The sequence below is a fragment of the Hyaena hyaena genome, unplaced genomic scaffold (assembly GCF_003009895.1).
Source record: "Hyaena hyaena isolate Hyena2069 unplaced genomic scaffold, ASM300989v1 scaffold_302, whole genome shotgun sequence".
Lineage (NCBI taxonomy): Eukaryota > Metazoa > Chordata > Mammalia > Carnivora > Hyaenidae > Hyaena > Hyaena hyaena.
In genome coordinates this window covers 450,124-469,968 of record NW_024080936.1, presented here as the reverse complement: position 1 = coordinate 469,968, position 19,845 = coordinate 450,124, and the positions used below count along the sequence as shown (strand labels likewise).

General features: G+C 65.9%; 1 protein-coding gene across 3 annotated transcripts in view; it reads right to left on the bottom strand.

Annotated features, from left to right (window-relative positions):
• Positions 1 to 19,845, bottom strand: part of ARID3A (AT-rich interaction domain 3A) — a 29,452-nt gene continuing 9,607 nt past the window's right edge. For all 3 annotated transcript variants that reach the window (XM_039248188.1, XM_039248187.1, XM_039248189.1), the window contains exons 4-9: positions 9,411 to 9,483; positions 6,289 to 6,472; positions 5,798 to 6,045; positions 4,063 to 4,359; positions 3,257 to 3,355; positions 1 to 2,843 (exon numbers count right to left, since the gene is read on the bottom strand). In XM_039248188.1, the coding sequence (XP_039104119.1) occupies positions 2,683 to 2,843; positions 3,257 to 3,355; positions 4,063 to 4,359; positions 5,798 to 6,045; positions 6,289 to 6,472; positions 9,411 to 9,483 (1,062 nt within the window). In that variant the 3' untranslated portion in view covers positions 1 to 2,682. The remainder of the gene's footprint in view (positions 2,844 to 3,256; positions 3,356 to 4,062; positions 4,360 to 5,797; positions 6,046 to 6,288; positions 6,473 to 9,410; positions 9,484 to 19,845) is intronic.

The following is a 19,845-nucleotide window of genomic DNA, read 5'->3' as shown; positions in this document are numbered from 1 at the left end:
TTTTTTTTTTTTTTCCACTTTAACCTGAGTCCTGGCGTGGTACCCACGCCGTCTGACAAACCCCAGAGAACCTGAAATTTCTGTCGGGAATGAAAGGCTGAATTCATGTTTGCCAGGAAACATGCAAAAGCAAAGTCAAGAGAGGAAAAAATGGTGGGCAAAAACGATACAGTGGAAAGTGGGTGTACAAACGCAGAAGAATGGAGACTAACCTGCCGGCCAGCCCTCAGACAGCCCGGCCCCCAGCTTGGGGGTGGGCGCATGGAAGATTCTAGAAGCAACCTCTCCAGCAGGACAGCCCCAGTGAGCCCCTCTCTGCCCTGAGTCTCTGAGTCTGGGCCCCCCTCCCTGCCCGCACCCGCTCTGGATGTGTCCAGGAGCGGACACAGCGGCCCCCAGCCCCACCTGCGTTTGCATACGGGGTGCCCATCCGCACCCCAGAAAGCTTCCCCTCCCCTAACCCAGACCAGAGCGGCAGGGGTTTGAAGGCAGACAGGGGCGGCCTGTGGCTGTGGCCTGATGGGTGGGACCCGCCCCCGTGCCCCGCCCCCACCTGTCCCTACAGTCACCACTGGGACAGCGGGCCACACCCTGCCTTACATCCGGGAGGCCACACCACCCACATGACACACGTGGACACACAGCACACGCATGAGCAAAGCGGACGCACAGGCTTCCCCAGCGGGGGCGGGGGGGGGTAGGTCGAGGGGACAGGTGTCTGTCCCGGGCTTGGGTTTTGGCATCAAGTCAGACCTGAGGTAGGAAGAAATGCGCTGCAGACACCCCCCCCACACGTGGGCCCAGGGCGCCCCCGGGACAGGTGTGGGGCAGAGAAGGAACAGAGAAGGCCCCGACTGTGCCCGACACAAAGAGACACCCCAACCCAATGATTGTGCTGCTGCAGTGACAGACGGGAAGGGCAGAACCTTCCAGAAGGAAAAGCAGAGAGGAAAGCCCACTCTTGCCACCCATTCCTGGAAGGGTGGGGTGTGGGGTGTCAACGACCCTGAGATATTCCAGAGAAAGGGGCTGCCTTCCCAAGACACACCGAAGCCCCGCATAAAAGAAAACCCAGACCTGGGGGCTCCGGACCTCCCCCCTCAGGTCTCCAAGGCTACATGGTGATGCCTGGGGCGGGGAGGCTGGCCTCCTGAGCCCAATTAGGAATTAGGGAGCACAGGTTCCCCCCCCCCCCCCCCCCCCCCCCGGGGAACGATAAATCTGGCACCGCATGAAAAACACTACCCAACACCACCCGGTCCTCGGGGACCGGGTGACGGCAGGGTGGCCAAGAAAGTCCCCAGACCCACCTGGGGCTGACGCTGCACCCCTTGAAGCCCGTCCCCAGCCACTGCGATAACCCCCTTCTCCCCAACCCACCTTCTAACCAGGAGGCCGGCATGTGGGGACCGGTGTGGTCCCCACTCAGTTACCCCGGTTCCTGCGGGAGCTGTGGCCCAAAGCAAAAGGGGCAGAGAGAGAACACGGCAGCAGAGAACTGAGGGGGCTCAGGGTGCCGTGGCCCCAAAAACCTCGCCCTGAGCTAAGCCCGGCTCACCCAGTCCCCAGTACGGATAAGCTCCCAAAGCAGCCCTTTCACGCAAGAGCCCCCAGGCCACATTCATCCCTGAGACCCTGAGACAGGAGCCCGTGGCTGCCACAGTGGGTCCCTCCCTCCCTCCCACGGCCGGGCCTTCGCCCTGCGCTTTCCACTTAAGACTTGCAGCCTCCGCCTGCCGGGAGGGCCAGCACACACAGCACAGCAAGAGAAGCCGGACCACGATGCCACGCTCGGAAGCCACGGCCGCCGCTCAGCATTCGCACCCCGCCCCCGCCCCCCACAGCACCTGAGTTCATTACCTCTCCTGGCTCTGGGCCTGCTAGCTGCCCCCGCGCTACGGGACACGCACAAAGGGACCCAAATCAGTTATGGGAAAATAACAAGGGTATTACTTTTCTTTTCTTCTTTTTTTTTTTTTTTTTGCATTTAAGTCCAGTTTCCCTGAATGAACACAAATATATAGATATATATCCTTTTCTAAAGTTTGATTCCTCCCCCAAGAATAAAATAGATTATTTACAAAACAAAACCCCGAAACCTCTTAAAAACCCTATAGAGTTTGAGTATCACTGTTTCTTTAAAAAAAAAAAGTTCCCTAAAAGCAATGAGAAAAAAAATTCTACTGATCGTGGCTCAGGGGTTTCATTCAACACAAGGATCTGGCTGTGGTGTGTGATGAATGGGAGAAAAAAAAAGGGAAAATAAAACAGACAAAAATGAAAACACACAGTGCAGAGATGCATGAGGTAAACAGGACGGCCTCCCGCAGCGGCTGGTCCCGGCGCAGCCCGGCCCCCAGCCCGGCGGCCCGCAGCGCTGCGCGGAGGCCCGAGGAGACAGGCGCCTCTCTCCTTTCCAATTTCCTTTGCTGCTCTCACGAGTCACGTCTCTGAATGTCCAAAACCTGAGTAATTCAAGTGTTCCTTGGTTTTCCCCTGTTTTATTAAATTTTCTTTATATATATATATATGTATATATTTTTTTCTTTTCTTTTTGGCGTCAGCTGTGGCTCCTCTGCGGATGCCTCCCTCCCCACCCGTATCTTCCGTCATCCCGGCCCCGGCTCGGCCCACCTCGAGCCCCCACCACCCAGGCGGGCGGGGGGCGGGGGGGCGGGGCGGTTAAGGCAGTGAGTTATTTGAGGTAGCAGACGTGGCGGGTGTGGACAGGCTGGCCTGGCTGCCAGCGCCGCTGCTGGTCCCGCTGCTCCCGCCCCGGCCGCCGCCGCCTTTGCCGGGAGCCGGGGGCGGCGCGGGCGCCGGCGGCTGGGCGAACAGCACTCCTAGTGCGAGGACAGGGGAGAAACGCGTCACGGGGTGGAAAAGCCCTGAGCACTGACCCCCCGCACAGCCACCCATGGGCCTGTGGGGCCACGGAGGCCACAGGTCCCCTCGCCGCCCCTGGGACGCCCCCTGCTCTGTGTCCGCAGCACCTCCTGGGGGCCCGAGGGAGCTCCTGGCCGACTGGGCACTGGTTCGGGGGGCCTGGGAAACAGCACTCGGACAGGAAGATGTGACGAGGGCAGGTCTCTGCACACTCGCTGGGCGTCGCGCCCTGTGCTCAGACGCTGTGTGGACGGCCTGACCGCGCTCTCGCAAGGAGACCGCGTGGCTGGGCTCCAGGCGGCCCGACCGGCGCGGGGGGACAACCTGGGGCTCCCGAGCTACCGGGGGGCGTGGGGCCCGCCGGGCCTACCTGTGTACATGACCCCGTTGATCTCCACCGACATGCTAATACTGTTGCTGCCATTGGGGCTCGTCACGTTCGCGGCCGAGTCCTGGCGGCTCTCACAGGCTGCGGGAAGAGGAAATACACCCCGTCAGCATACGCACAGTCGCGTGGGCCCGCGGACCGCAGGCCACCGGCACGCACAGCAGGTACTCGCGAAGTGTCTACGGAGGAAGAACGTGTTGCTCTCGGCCGGCTTCTCTCACGACGAGTCTGAAGCCACGTCAGACGCCTGACTCAGCCCCCGCTGCTTCACAGCCGCAGAGCGGTCTGGGCCCGACGCGCGCCAGCCCCGCTGCTGGGACGCGCGCGTGGCTTCAGGGCTCCACTATCACAAGCGGCATCTCGCAAGCGCGGGAGTGAAGGGCCCTTGGGTCCGTGCGCTTCCTGCAGCGTCTGCACTAGCGGTGCGGCAGGTACCGGGGAGACTCACTGGGCCACAGGGCAAGAGCGTCTTCTGTTTTACAAAGAGATCGCCCCGCACTCCTCTCTACACTGCCGGCAGCGGCCTGAGTGGGCCTGGTGCCCGGGTATCCGGACCGACATGGATATTCTCACACTCCGGCGGGTGGAAAACAGCGTCTCCTTGCTAACCTGCAGACCCGACTCGGCTTTCCACGCGAGCTTCCTACTCGTCACAGCTGCCCGTGTCTCCTATGGGCGTATCTTTTTATCTCCCTACTGATCTGTAGGCATTCTTTACGTGTGTGGACTACAGGCCCTTGTTTTGTGGCCACGCAGGGAGCAGGGAGGTTAGAGCAGTGGGCGGGTACCTTGGCTGTTGATGCGGATGCTCATGGGCAGCTGGGCGGTCATGGCCAGGAAGTTCTGCTGCAGCGCCCGCTGCATGAGCCGGTGCTGCTCGTCAGCGACCAGCGCCATCTTCTTCTCGGGCGGCTCCCCAGACTCCAGCTTCTCCCGAAGCTGCTCCAGGGCGGCTGCCTGGGCCGCCACGGCTGCCTGGGCCGCCGCCGCTTGCACCGCTGCCGCCTGGGCGGCCACCACGGGGTGACCCGCCAGGGAGACCGGGAGGCGGCCGGGCACGGTGATAGGGATGGCCGAGTCCTCCTCTAGAAGGACAGAAGAGGAGCCGGTGGCAGAGGGGCCTGAAGCAGGAACGCGCCCCCTCAGACACCTCCGCTGATGGGGCGCACGCGGCCTCCCGGGGAAGCAGCCAGGCCTCTGCACAGACACACGTGCCCTCAGATCCTTCCTACGGCCGGGCTGATGCTGGACACCACCCGCGACAGGGATGACAGTGTCGCATCCAGCACTGATGTCACAGAGAGATACTGTCATGGCGCCTGCTGTATACAGTACTAGTCAGAGCAACTAGGAAGCGCCATGTGTCTCATCTAACGCTCTCAGCTCGAACCTCCTTGAAAGGCGGCTTCAACCTTCTTACGGCCGCTTCACGGACGAGGAAGCTCAGAGGATGGGGGAACGTTGTGAAAACCACAGAGCAGGTGGCGGGGAGCGGAGCTGGGACTCGAACCCAGAACCAGCTGCCATCCGCCTCCTCTGTGGTTGAACCAGACGCCTCGGCTTCTACCCTGCTGCCCCTCCCCACCGACTCCCCCCGTGTCTGTCCCTGGAGACCCCCCGCCGCAGTGCTGGGCCCTCTGCCCGAGTCTCTGCGGCTTTCTCCCTCTGGTCTCCCTCGGACACCACCTCACCCACCAGAAGGGCCCTCTTTCCTGCCCCCCAGCACCTCCCCAGCCCCCACAGGAGGCCTCACGGCCAACGGGTGAGCTGGAGCTCCCTGGGGGCGGGGGCAGGGGTGCTGGGTGAACTGAGGTCCACGAAAGACTGAGTGGACGTGAATGCGAGTCAGAGCCCCTTCACTGAGGATCTGACCAGTCCCAGGTCCTGGGGTTACCCTGGACCCTTCAGCCAGCCTGGGGGGCAGACGAGACACGGACACTCGGGTGGCCTGGGCTGCTTGAGGCCACGCCGTTGGTATTTCTGTGCTCGGAGGGGCTCGGGGGCCTGAGTGGGAGAGGGGCTGAGACTGGCGGGGCCCCTGCCACCAACGGGGGGCTCCCTGTCAGGCCCGCTGCCTGCTGGGGGCCAGACGCATTGAAGGCTTTCCTTCTACAAACCCACAAAGGAGGGGTCACCTTCCCCACATCTCCCCGGCAGTAAAGCCGAGCCCAGGAGGGGCCAGTGAGCTGCCCAGACACACCCAGCGCTGGCGGAGGCGGAGGCCGAGGGCTCAGTCCTTCAGGCCCTCACGCCAGTGACGCTACCTGCTGGGCGGTGGGTCGGGAAGGCCCCGAAGCCCAGAGGGGAAAGGATGCAGCAGTCAGCTACTAAGGTCTGCCACCTGCCACGGGCCAGGGACACGGCCGTCCACAGGCAGAACTCGGGCGAGAGTACAGTAGTTCATTAGTAAAGCCTGTCGAGGGGCTGGGAACCACCAGTGACGGGTGCGGCAGCGTGGGCTGGGAGAAGAGCGCCTCATTCATCCCGCCCGCGGACCGCCTGCCCAGAGCGAGCGGCCCTTACCTTTCTTGATCTTGGGGGCCGGCGTGATGGAGCTGCCGTTGGTGCTGGCGGCCAGGCCCAGCGAGGGCACGGGCAGCTTGGGGGAGGACAGGACGCCATGGGCGCCACCCGGCGAGTAGGTGAACAGGGAGCCCCCGAAGCTGTGGCGCCGGCCCTCGCGCCGGTTGCTGTCGATGGCCGCCTGCAGCTCGTTGGGGTTGCTCAGGCCGCGCTTCTCACACTCGTAGGGATACAGGTACTTCATGTATCTGCGCGCAGGCAGGGACAGGATGGCGCCAGCCGCCCCGCTCGGGCCCCTGCCGCCCACACGCCGCTGCGGCGCTCGCTCTCGGGACCCGCGGCCTTCGCCCGGCCGCCCCCCGCCCCCCAGCCCACGAGGCCCACACCCCTCTCTCCACCCAGCCAAGTAAGGTGGGCCCGGAACCTTCCGCAGCCTGCACCCCGACGTCAGCACCGGCTCCCCCTGGTCCCTCCCGCCGGCGGGCACTCACTGGGTGCGCAGGGTGAAGGCAGCGCTGGTGATGGACGTGGGCAGGTTGAGGCCCTTGGTGATCTCCCGCCACAGCTTCTTGTTGATGACCTCCACCAGGCCGCCCTTCTCGGTCACCAGCACATACAGCATGAACAGGTCGAGCACCTGCTTGGCCATGATGGGGATGCGGTTCACAGGCGTCCCTGCGGGGGGAGCGCAAGTGAGCGGGGAGCGGGGCTGCGGGGCGCGCGGGGGGCAGTGGGGTGACGGGCGGCGCCGCGGGGGTGGGGGCAGAGCCCGGTGCACAGCAGACACCATGTCTGTGGCTGACGTGGCTGACCAGAGAGGGGTCTCTCCTGACGTGGGGCGCACTGGGCCAGGCCATCCTCTGCAGGGCGTCCCGGGCGCTGAGGGGGCTCAGCGGCATCCCCGGCCCCACCCCCTCGAGGCCAGGAGCTCCCCAGTCATGACAACCACAGCCGCCCATGTCTCCTGGGGGGGGCAGAACCTCCAGGGGACCCCCGAGGGGGAGGAGAGACTCTCCATCGGCGATCTGGGCTCGCCTGGGGCACGGAAATCGGGGAGAGGCTGTGGGGCCAGCCTGGGGGCATGCGTGAGAAGCCCGGCCCTTGTGAGTGTGACCCCCCCCCCCCCCCCCCCCCCCCCGTCACCAGGTACAGTGGCCACAGCAACCCAGCTGTGTCCCCCGAGGCCCCAGGTCGCAGCCCCAGGTCTCGGCAGCCGGGAGGAGGCAGGGCTTGGCTAATCCACTCTGCAGCTTAGAGAGTGGGATGGGGGGCCGGCCGGGGAGGGGTGGGCTGCTCCTCGGAGCTGCTGCCATCCCGTTGCCCGCATGCCCCCGTCACGCACAAGCTGGTGGCCCAGCCTGCCTGGCACCTTCCAGCTGAGGATGGAGAAGCTCCCTGGTTTAGACTCTCCCTGCTGCTGAGGCTCTACCTTCTGGCCCTGGGCTGCAGGCCTGGTCGCCCGGGGTCGCCCGTTCAATCCCCTGAACCCCTGCGCGGCGGGTGCTCAGGAAACAATGAGATGTGACCGGCCTGCGTCACAGCGTCCGGGGCGCGTCTGCCGCCGAGACCGGCGAACGGAGGCCCCAGGCTGTGGCTCCTGGAGAAGGGCCAGCCCAGCTTCACACGAGGGGCCTCCTGAGTCCTGGGCCCCAGAGCCAGGTGCTCTGACACCACCTCCGGCCACCTCTGCCCTTTCCAGGCTCCAAACCCCTGCTAAGTGAGGACAACCTGCCACCCCGGGCACCAGCTCGGGTCCTGCACCGGCAAGAACAGAAAGAATCGCGCAGAAGGGGCCTCTGGGGACCCCGCGCCCCCGCTCTGCACAGGGCCTGGACGGATGTTTACAGAAGGAGCAGGGCGGAGGACGGGCCATGGGGGCCGGGGGGAGATAAGGAAGGGTGGGGGGGTCTTCAAGGAAGCAGGAGGGTGGGGCGCAGCCAGGACCCTCCCGCATTCCCAGCCCCCAGAGAACTCTCAGAGCTTCTTCCTTTGTGACCTGGAAAAAATTACTTTCTCTTTGTCTGGAGGGGAGAGAGCTGTGGGATGGAGTCGGGTGGGGAGGGAGCCTAACACGCTCTTGGCCCCAAAGGCGGCCAGTTAACTGGGGGTGGGGTGGGGGGGCGCAGGGTCCAGGGAAGATGGCGAGGGAAAGGGGGACCCGGAGCTGGGCTCTGAGGGCTGCACGGGAGTTCGTCGCTCCCTGCGCTCCAGGCTTGCTGAGGGTGGCGGGGCTGGACTCGGACCCTCTCAGCCCGGTGTGGGCCCTGCCTCACACACACCCAAGGGCAGCTCCCCAGGCTTCCCGAACCTCCAGGACACCAGGCCCGGTCTCGCGCAGTATGAGTGGGCTCCGGGCTGGGAGCTCAGGGCCCCGTGACGGGGGGGGGGCGGGGGGGAGGCTCCAGCAGGTGTGGACGGACGATAAGGAGAGTGAGGGAGGACCTCTCTGGCCACACGGGGGGCAGCAGGCCCCAGGGGGACTGGTCCCCACGATAACAAGGACGGGGCCCCCTCCCCAGGACCGGGTCTGGACTCCCCACCCCGGCACGGGAGGGGTTAATGGGAAGGCCGAGGCCCTCTCCCCTCCATCTCCTTCCCTTCCCTTCCGGCTGGGCTGCGGGGCCTGTGTTTACAGAGGCTGTTGGAGAGGGAGGGGCACGGCCCTGGACAAAGCCCGCGGCCAGCAGTGCCCCTGCAGCGGCCCCAGGTGGGCCCGCCCCTTCCTGCCTCAGGCTCCGAGGATGCACCCCCTCCCTGGCCTCAGTTTCCTTCCCTGAACGTGGGAGGTGTACTGACCGCAGTGAGGCGGGCTGCCGAGCTGGCAGAGGACTGAGCCCCACCCCGCAGGGAGTGCCCTCCACACCCCTTCCCAGGCCGCCCGGCCTCTCGGCCCCGCAGCCCGCAGCAGCCCAGGCTGAGGCCACGTGTGGGAGTGCGCGGGCCCTCTGCTGTCCAGGTCTCCGCTTCCCCACAGGGTCACCCACACAGACCACCGCCTGTCCCCGGGCCTCTGCTCCTGGCCACCTTCCTGCTCCCCAGGCCTCGGTCACCACACATCTCTGGGCCAGGCCACGTATGGCATCCACTGCACTAGACCCAGGGGCCTGGGGACGGGATGGGCTGCAGAGGTGGCGTGGGCCTGGTACACTGTTGACACTTCATAAATGCAGCCCTGTACTCAGCACATCGGGGTGCCACCACACAGTGGGAACTGTTTGCGGCCCATTCCACACATGTGGGAACTGAGGCCCCCTTGGCACGGGGGTGGGGGGGGGCCAGGACTAAAGCTGGCACCCGCGGCCACAGGGACACCATGGTCTAGACCATGCCTTCCAGCGCCTGGAGGGACTTCTATCTCGTCGTCCCACTGCCCGGCCCCTCCCTGCGTTCGCCTCTGCCCTCCCAACCCCGCAGGCTGGCTCTGCCGCAGGGGACTCTGGGGCAGTGGGGGGGGGGGGAGGGCCAGGAGCCAGGACTCCATCACACCTCGGGTCTCGGCAGCAAAAGACGCCTGACCTGGCAGTTCCAGGCTGGGGACCCGAGGCCTCCCACCCCTCAGACGCGCCCACCTGTGACCCCCCTCAGACCCGGCTGCCAAGCAGGCCCCGCTCACCTCGCTTCTGCATGAAGCTGAACAGGTCGTCCAGGAACTCCTTCCTCTTGGGGTCCCCGTCCAGTTCATAGAGCTGTGGGGGAGGGGAGGGGTCAGCTGCCAGCGTCCCCACCGAGGGCCCGTTCAGATGAAGACACAGAATCCCGCATGTGTCTCCCACGGTGGCCACCAAGCCACATACCAGGCCACTTGGAACAAAGGTTCAGTCTCCTACTGCCCAGAGGGCAGCGCCCAAGACCCAGGTGTGTCCTGAGGGGTCCCGCCCGCTGCTGGGGTCCAGGTCCCTCTAAGGTCCCTCCAGGGTCCGCCTGGGTCTCGCCCGGCCTCCTCCGTGTCGGTCAGAACGCTGCTTCTCCGAGGACCCCACCCCCAGATGCAGCCACCTCATCTCTTAACTGACATCTGCGAAGACCCTGTTCCAGAAGCTTGTTCTCGGGGACCGGGACTCGGGTCTCCAACACGTCCCTGGGGGACACAACTCGTCCCAGACACAGCGCAGATGGCAGCCACGCAGGGGCACATCCCAGTGCCGGCCCCCGAGAGGCGGCTCCATTTTGCAGAGGAGGAAACTGAGGCCCCGGGGCAGGTGAGAAACCGGAGCCTGAGAATGTCAGGGTCCTTCAGCCCGACTCTGTCCTGGGTTCTCCAGTCACTGGGCAGGGGGCTCGGGCGGGGGGCCCAGGGGTCCCCGGCCACGTTGACCCACTGGCTCCCGGGAGGTGGCAGGCAGAGGGAAGGCAGCAGAGGTGACGGAGGGCGGAGGTGGAGTTGGAGGGGGCAGTGGCAAACAGCACCCTGCAAACGAAGCCCTGGAGAATGGACCCAGAGGGCTCAGGACTATGGGCGGGGGGGGCTTGAAACCACCAATCAGCCCCAGCTGGGACAATCCAGCACGGGGGCCCAGGAACGCACCCATACCCAGCGCCTGCTGCTGGACGCATCCCTGGGGCCTGGGGAGGCAGGGTCCCTGGGGCTGGCCACCCCTCAGCCACCCTGCCCCTCTCTGGGGTTTGCTTTCCCCATCGGTGGAACAGAGACGACGTGAGGCCCCGGGGCACGGCCGGGGTGGTCCAGGCTGAGTGTGTCTCTGCCCTGCCCCAGCCAGGCTGGCCGGCTGCATTCCTGGGCTGATTTATGGTGGTCAGGGCGGCCCCACACTTCTGCCTGAGGGTGTGCGGCGCGCAGGTGGACCCCGGCCATCGTCCCCTGCACCGTCCCGACTCGCCCCGCCCAGCCCCTTCCGGCGCCTCCCACCCACTCTCTGCCCTTCCAGCACCGCGTGCCGCGGGACCCCACACCCGTCGGCCAGGCTGAGGGGGACGCGGGGCCTCGTCGGGTTTGTCGCTAGCACACACGGGCTCACGCACACAGCAGCTGCTGCGTAAATGGCCATTCGATGAACCCTGATTGGCCTCAGCGTGGGCAGAAGGGCCACGGGGTTTTGTGGGAGCATCGCCCGAAATGGCAGGCACCCCAAACTCACCCCGAACTTCTAGCTGTGAGACCTTATCTGGAGACGGGGTCTCGAAGGATGCGTCAGTTACGCTGAGGTTGTCCTGGGGGTGGGGTGGCCCTCATCCCACAACACGTGTCCTTCTAGGGAAGGACACAGCCACAGCGAAGTCCCGCGGCCGAGGGACGCCAGGGCCTGGAAGAGGCAGGAAGGCCCCTCCCTGGAGCCTCAGGGGGCCTCAGACATGGGCTCCGACCTCGGGAGAACTAGCTCCTGCTGTTTGCATTACAGCCGACCCGGGGCGCTCCCACACGCCCTCCCGAGAGGGGGCACCATCTTTGAGACTGTGACGGGGGGCGGGGGGGGCTGCGCCTGAACTCCCTGGACCCCGTCCCTCCGGCCCTAGTCCCCCACCCTTGAGGACCTCCTGGAGCACTGGTGACCCGTGTCCCGGGGAAACTGAGACCCAGGGTGGAGACCAGTGACCCTGCGACCTGGCAGCTGTGGGGGGGCTTTAACCCCGAGGCCAAATGGTGGATGGATAGGCCTGTGGCAAGGCCCGGTCAGATCCCCGTGGGGCCAGGGTATTGTTTGAGGCCATAAAGGGGGACGTGGCGGCCCGGCGGCGGGGAGGCCGCTCTAACGGCTGTCGCTGTGAGCAGCTGACAGCAAAGTGGGGCAGTGAAGCCCACCCCCCGCTTTATGGGGCTCAGGCCCCGGGTTCCGTCCCCTGCCTCCCTGGCCAGACGGGAGGGACGGGGGCCTGGGGGGCAGCGCTGTCTGCCTCACGAGGCTCCTAGTCACACTGGGGGACACGACGCACCCCCTGCCCAGCCCGGCCTCTGCCCCGCTCGGTGGGCCAGGTGGGGCGGACACCGGTCGCCCGCCACAGCCACAAGCCCAGGCTGGACACCCGCTCCATCTCGGGCCCTGACCTCATGACACCAGTCACCCCCAATCCGCCCTGCAGCCCGCGAGCGCCTCTCCCCGGGCCTTTGCCCTGGCAGCGCCTCCGGCTCAGCCGCTGGCTTCCTGTGCCCGCTGTCTTCTCAGACCCACCCCCAAGGCGGGCACGGCTGCTGCCCTGTCTCGGTGGCTCACGCTTTGCTCTCCCTTAGAACGTTTACGGACTGTGGGCGGTTTTCTCACTTACTGACACCCTTCCACGGCCCAAGCCACAAGCATTTCCACGATGGTCCGGCCACCAGTCCAGGTGCCCCGGCAGAGGGTCACGTTCTGTCTGCTTCGTGCCCAGCATCCAGAGCCGGGTGCGAGGTGGTCGCTTAACAAATGGACCCTGATTTGTCAGCGTCTGGACGGGGACGCCGACACTTTTCCAGGGCTGTTACGGGCCCACAAGGCTCAGGAGAGCCCCTCCCCGGCCCCCACCGGCCACGTCAGGGGGGACACGCACAGCCCCCCCCCCCACACCTCCGGCCAGTCTCTGGGCTGTGGGGGAGGGTGATGGAGGCCGAGAACCCCTTGTCACCAAGTGGTCCTCCCCACTCCAGCACCACCCACTTCACAGAAAAGGAAACTGAGGCACAGAGCGGCAGGGCCAGGCCTCCCGGGTCACCCCGCTCAGCAGCTGGAGGGGCTTGGGCCTGAGCCCCCTGTGCTATCCCATGTCCCCACGTCCCCCGCCCCAGACCTGACTCCTGCCCTCGGCCCTTCGCAGGGCTCGCACTGAGCAGGAGGCAGCTGAGGCCAGGGAGGCCCAGGTAGTGGCGGAAACACGGTAAGCGCTCCCTACCCCCCAAGCACACGGACGGGCAAACAGGAAATTCTTGTTTGCGGCCCACAGGTGTTTCTGTCCGTGCTAAGAACTCCGTGTTGGTCAGTGGGTCATACTGCTGGCCGGGCCACGTTGTGTACGGTGTGGGGGGGGGGGGGGCGGGGAGGGCTGCAGTGGCCGGGAGCTCACCCACGGCGTGGGACCCCTCCCCAGCCTGTCAGCACGGAAGGGGTGAGGAGGCCCCCGTGGCCACCAGCAAGCCCGCAGATGAGGGGCCCGGCTGGTGGGGAGGGCACCCCAGGACCCGGCGCCCAGGAGGCCCCTCCCCAGGCACTACCGGGCCTCCTGAAGGTCACACCCCAGGAGGCCCCACCGGGCAACCGCGCGCCGGTCCCAGCCGGCCACAGGGGCCCGGGGGCGGCGTCCAGCCCAAGGCCGAGGGGCCCAGGCTGTAAAGCAACTGCCACCTGCAGGGCCCCCAGGAAGACCTTTGCCCCTTGAGCGGTGTCTCTGCTCAGGCCCCCTCCTGCCACCCGGGCGGCTCCAAAGTCCACAGGGCCCCACCTGAGGGAGGCGCTGGGCCCACGGGGAGACCCCGAGGGGGGCTCCACTGTCCTTACAAGGCAGCGAGAGGAACCGACATTAGGAAACATCAAGAAAGCCCAGGGCCGTCATTCAGGGGCTGGTGAGCCCCAGGCCGCGAGGAAGGGAGGCAGAGCCCTGTCCAAGGACAGGAAGCCTCTCAGAAACGCGTGCTGTTGCAGCGCCCAACGGGGCTTACAGGCACCAGAGGCGCGTGTCCCCCACGGCGGGGAGCCAGAGTCGGGGGGTGACAGCGTCTCAGGAGGGGCTGCGGCCCAGGACGCTAAGCGTGCAGCTCACCCTCTCGTCTCTAACCTGGGAAAAGAGTCCGTGCGGGGGGGGGAGATCACACAGAATCCACCGTCTCAGAGTGTTTCAGCGGCATTGAGTGTGTTCACAGAGTTACGCAACCACCACCTCTGTGTAATTCCAGAACTTTCCATCTTCCCAAACCCCACCCCATCCCCGCCAGCCATCATCGCAGCCCCCGGGCCCCCACGCGCCCCCTTCCCGTCTGTGGATGAGCCTGTCTGGGGCCGAGTGACGTCCTGTGTGTGGCAGACGCACGGCGTGTCTGCTTACCTGCTGGGGCGCAGGGCTGCCGCCCGAGGACCACCTCCCCTCACCTCTACATCCTGAGGGTTTAGGGTGAGAACTTACTTGTAACTCCTGAAGACAAAGTGAAATAGCAGAGAAGGAGCTGTTTCCACCCCCCACCCCCGCCCCCCTAGAAAATGGTCACCTTCCCGCAGAGACTGACCAGGACAGTGAACCGGAAGCCACTCCCCCTGCAGACTCCCAGGGGCACAGGCTCTGAGAGCCCCTCATCTTAACCTCCAGAGGCCACCAGGTCTCCTCAGCTCTAAAGCCAACCATGGCTCTCCGTCGCTGTCAGGATAAGCCCAGACTTCCTGCTCCCCAAGGCACCCCCACCCTGTGTCCCCCTCACCGTCCCCCCACGGCAGGCCCGCCAGGTTCATCTGCACCCCTCCTCCGACCACGGCCTCCGCCAGGTCTGACCCCCAGACCAGGAAGCGTGGCCAGTGAGGCTCTGCGCCCTCCCCCGCACCCAGATGAGAGCCCCCGAGGGCAGAGGTGGGGCTGTGGGTGCTGGGCTCGGCGCCCACCAGCAAAGAAAGGAAGGAGGCTCACCCAGGCTCTGGTCCCCTGACTGGGTCCCCTGAGTACCCCCCCTCCCCCCGCATAAAACCCGTCCCGGACTGAGATGACTCAGCACATCCAGCCGTTGTTGCCGGGGCCCCAGGTGGGCCGGGAACACAGTCCCTGGGGGCCACCCCCGCCTCCCACATTCACAGAAACAGCCGGGCTGGACAGGCGGGGCGGCGACTTCAGGGCCTCCCCACCACTACTCCAGGCACTGTGCACCTGGGGAAACTGAGGCCGGCAGAGGGCAGGCCTCCTGGCAGCACCTGAGGACCGCCAACCGCCCGCTAAGCGCTTCATCCCCCTGTCCCACAGCGGCCCGAGGTCACAGAGCCCCACAGGGCAAAGCCAGGGCCCCACCCCCTCCCAACAGGGACCCCAGAGCGACCTGGAGAATGAAGAAGGGAGCTCAGCGGGCGCCTGGGGGGGAGGCGGGTTGGGGAGGAAGGACCCAGAGTGGGGGAGCTCCCTGTCCGTGCCCTGAGCCCCAGCTGACCCATCACAGGGGGCAGGGATGGGGACCAGGAAGCTGGGGCCGGTCCTCTGCGCTCCAGGGACGCAGGCCCTCGGACGGTCGGACGGACGGGCTCCCAGGGAGTTTTGCACCTGAGGGAAAATTCTGTTGCGGGAACTCCCAGGACACCCCTCGGAAGACGTGTCAGCCCACAGGGCGTCGGCCAAGACAATCCATTTTGCAGCCACTATTGAGCACCTTCTGTATGTCAAGGGCAGTGCTAGATGCTGCCCAAGAGAACCTCAGGCCAGCGGGGCACGGGGCAGAGTCAGAGGAAGGCGCGGTGGCCCCGGGGTGGGTGGCCACCGGCTGCAGCACACGGCAGGGGCTTAAGCAATGCCCTGTGACCTGGCGTCCTCCCTGTGAGCCACCCTCCTGGTGCACCTGACCCCGGGGCACCCGCCCGGCGGTCAGGCCGCCTTTCATTTCCCGTCAGCACAGGCCCAGCCTCCTCCACACAGATGTGGGAGCCCACTGGGCTCGCAGGAGATTGAGGAAGTGATCCTGGGCAGGGCAGAAACATCTGTCAGCTCGGCCTCGCACCCCCAGCCGGCCATGTGCCCCTCTCTGAAGAGACAGCACCCCACCCACGACGGATACTAATAAAAAGCTCCAGAAACGAGTCACAAAGCCGAATATGGAGCTGAAGCTTGGGGCGCTTCTCTCGACCGCAAGGCTGCTGGCCTCCTCCTCTCCTGGTCAGCCTTCCCACAGCCTGGGCCACCCCAGGGCCTCGGTTCCCCCCACGAAGTGGGCAGGGGCGCCTGCAGCGTCGGGGTGGGGGGAGAGGGGACCAGGACATGGCTGGGGGGCGGGGGGTAAGCCATTTTGATGGCCAGGCAAGCTGGTCGCCCTCCAGCCCCATATCACAGCTGGGGAAACTGAGGCCCACAGGGCACACCCACGGGTCCAGCACTGAGAACGCGGGCGTGACAGACAGCGGCCAAAGGACAATTCTAGGAAGAGGTGAGGAAGCATGAGGCCCTCACCCTGCGCAGCATGCAAATGACAGGCAAATCCTGGCAGCCTCCAGTCCCTGTGGGGGCCCCTCACCCACTGCCCTAGGGGGACCAGGAAGCGGGGGGGGGGGGGACTGCAGGGCAGCACTGGAACCCAGGACCCGGCCCTCAGGCGCCCCAGGCCACATGGAGCCTCGCAGGGCTGGGGAAGGACCCTGTCCTAAAGCATCTGGCACTCTCCGGGCAAAGGCTTCAGGCGAGAAAGCCAAAAATCCAGAATCCTCTCCCCTCGACCCCAAGCGATTAGAGACCCAATGTTGCACTTGGCCTTGGGGCATTTCGTAGGAGGGTCACCACGCCCCCCCCCCCCCGCCTGGCCGCTGGCTCCCAGTAGAGCCTTAGCCAGTGCCTGGCTCCCAGGAACTTACAATCCTGTCGTGGGGGTTTCTCTGAAAGGGACTTTCCTGGTGGCTGGAGCGGCTCAGAAAGACGTGCCTGGCTGGGGAGCAGCGCCCCTGCCCCAGCCGTGCCGGCCCCAGCCTGCCACTGCCAGCCAGCCCGAGGACTGCCCAGAGGCCGCTCCCTGCCTCCCTCCCTCTGCCCGCGAGTCAAGAGGAAGGGACCCAGGGCCCCTGCGGGGCACAGCCACGGAGCCCTGGCAGAGCCCGAAGGGCGGGCACAGATGGGGTCGGCCTGTGGGGGCCAAGGAGGCCACCAGAGCTTACCTTCTGCACACCCCGCCTCCCCGTGGGCCACCAGGGGCCGCATACAGCGGGGCAGCCCCGGGCAGCACGAGGCTGATGCCCCCCACCCCCGCCACCTCTCTTCCAGGACGCCTGAGTGGTAATTAACTCCCAACAGCAGCCAGCACTCACTCTAATGCTGCCCCTGTTTTACAGACAGGGAAACTGAGGCTCGGAGGGAGGGCGCAGATGGCAACAGGCTGGTGGCTCAGCTGGGCCCTCTGGCCCCTGATGGTGGCCCTACACGAAAAAGGGGGCTCAGACCTCACTGCCCTTCCCAGAATCTGGCACCCCGTGGGCAAGCACGTGGACCATTCCCGGGCACGCATGGGCAGGGGCTGCCTGGGAAACTGGCAGCTGGCGAGAAAGCACAGGGCAAGGGGGTGGGGGCAGGGCGGGGGGAGGCAGAGCGACCAGGGACCCGGCTCCAAGCCCAGCTGCCCCACAGGAAGCCGGGCGACGCTGTAAGCCACACAGTTTCCGGCCCGCAACCTGGGGAGACCCCTGTGCCACCGATCCCAAGTCAGGGAGCCAGGCAGGCACCCCTGGGTGGGGGACCCTCAGAGACCCCTCATGAGGCAGACAGTGACACAGCCAGACCCGGAGCAGGGGCCCAAGACCACACGGCACCACCCCACCCTGGGGGATGTGGGACTCCCCCCAAGGGCCATCGCAGCAGGAGAGAAACCCCAAGACCCACGGCCCTGCCCAGACGTACCCACAGGCCCCTGCCTGGACCTGTCCCCGGCCACGGGCACACACGGACACCCCTGCCCTCCCCATGGTCTGGCAGGCCATGCCACCCCAACGTGGTCCCTGGCACACACACAGACACACCCTTCCAGCCAGACACACAAACAAGACACGCCCTCGCGCTCTCCAAGATAATGGCCCCAGACAGCCGCCCGGCCACGGTGCCAGCCCAGCCCCGGCCCCCCGCCCCCCCGCCGCACAACAGCCTCTCCTCTGCCTTCTCCACAGATGCGGCCCAGCAGCCCAGAACCCAGGCTGGTGCACAGGCTCACGGAAGGGCCGGACTCAGGCACGCACACACATGCTCGTGAGGGCACAGCCTGGCCCTTTCTGCCCAAACCTCGGCCCCCGCCCCCCGCCCCCAACCAACCCCCACGGAGCGTCCCTGGAAGGCCAGACCCCCACGGCTCCGAGGCCTCATCAGACTCAGAGCCCACTGCTCTCCTGCCCAAGAAAACCCCAGAAACCGTGTTCCCAAACCCACGTCTCCACGTCTGGGCGGCCGTGAGTCTGGGGAACCGACTACCGTTTAGCTCACAGCACGCTTCTTCCTGGGATGCTTTTATTTGTCCCTCTTCACTGTCGGGAGGACCAGAGCGTGTCCCTCCCTGAGGTGCCAGGCCTGTGCCAAGAGCGTGGTGGGCGGTGCTGGCTCTGGGCCCCACCTCATATCCCACAGGACCCCTGCCAGTGGGGCAAGGCCGCCTCCTGCGCTGGAGCCTTCAATAGGCAGACTGGTCACCGTTTAACCCCGTGACCCCCCAATTGTCCTCGGCCACGTGCAGCCTGGCCAGCGGAGAAGGGGCGGTCCGCGCCCCGCCCTCTGCGCGTGCCCACCCACCAGCCCGCACCCCCAGCTGCTCCCCTGACCCAGCAGGGCGACAGCATCTGTAAATGGGGTCACAGGGCGCTGCAAACAGCCAGGAAGACGCGCCTCCGCGTCCCCATGGGCAGGGCCAGTCCTGGGATCAGGAAACTAAGGGATGGAGGGTCTTTGACTCAGGCAGGGAAACTAAGGCATAGACAGGGCAGAGCCCCACCCAGCAGCCCCCACAGCACCTCTGGGTCAGAGAGAGCACATCCCCTGCCCAAGATCCCACAGCTCGAGGAGAAGTTGGAACTGAACTTGGCAGGGGGCCCCCCCATCTGCCCCCAGGCCCTGTTCACACCTCGGCACTCCCTGGGGGGCACGAGCAGGGGGCAGGCGGGTTCAGAGGCTGACCTGTGTCCGGGGCCAGTTCAAGCCCCCACTGACAGGAAGATACGACTTTCTAGCTAATGGTTAATGGGTTGCCGCTCGACGTCAGGCTTTACAGGCCAAGGTGAGCCTGTGGGACGGGGGTGGGCACACAGGATTCACACTCACACATGCGTGCCTGCAGCTCCCCGTGTTTGCACACACCCAAAGGAAACTGTCACCCCATTACACATGGGTCCAGGGCCATGCAAAGCGCTGGACTCCACACACTCTGAGGCGCATATGCCCCGCCTTCCACAAGCACATCCAGACCCAGGACACACACCCACACGTCCACAAAGGGGGGCACACGTCAGGTGGCGCCCGTGCAGATGTGCACAATCATGCCAGGCGAGCAGATGCACAAACACACCAATGAGGCAACGGACACACACAAAGGACACTACAGGTGAGTTCTCGCAGTTCCCGGTCGTGCAGACGGACACACGCGGGAAAGCCACGGCATCGGCACACGCATGCGTCACAAACACCAGAGGGTCTCAAGATGCCCCCTGGAAACTCTGGCTCCAGTGAACACAGACCCCAGCAAACATGGGGCCCTCGGAGACGGCCCCCCGGGCCTCCAGCTCCGGGGGACCCAGCGCCTGCTCCCCACACCCATAGCCCCATGTACGCCCTCACGTGCACGCCCACGCTAGAGGGCTGCACCCTCTGGGGCTCAGCCGTGCCCAGCCTCTGACTGGATGCAGAATGTGGACGCTCTGCCCGCTGGGCACCGCTCCCTGCAGTGGCTGCGTGTGTTATTAGAAAGCGTGGGGCGGGCCGGGAGCTTGACAGCAGCCATCAGGGTGGGGAGCGGGCGGTGGGCGTGGGGCCAGGTCCCGGCAGCTGTGACCCCACAGTGGTGACTGGGCGACTGGTGACGGCGCAGGGGCCAGATAAGGTTCTTCCGGCTGAGTCAGTGTGGTTCCCAGGGCTGGCACGGGCAGGGGCACGGTGCCAGGGGCTGGCGGGCGGGCACCCTCCCCGTGCCCGCCACGGCCCGCTGGCTCCACGCCAGCAGCCACAGCAGCTTTGATGAGGTAGGAGCTGCCCCAGGCGGGATGGGCTGAGTTCCCAGGGGCTTCCCGACACCCTCCCCGCCCCCCAGCACACAGCCCCGGGCGCCTGGCGCCACAGGAAGATGCCCGGCATCAGAGCCGGGCCCCAGGACACACAGGGCCTGGCCTGCTGCCCACTCTGTTCCAAGCACAGCAGACGGGCGTTGCCAGGTTCAGGACCTAGTGTCTGACCTCTAAACCTTTGCCCAGACTGTGCCCTCTGTTCAGGACACC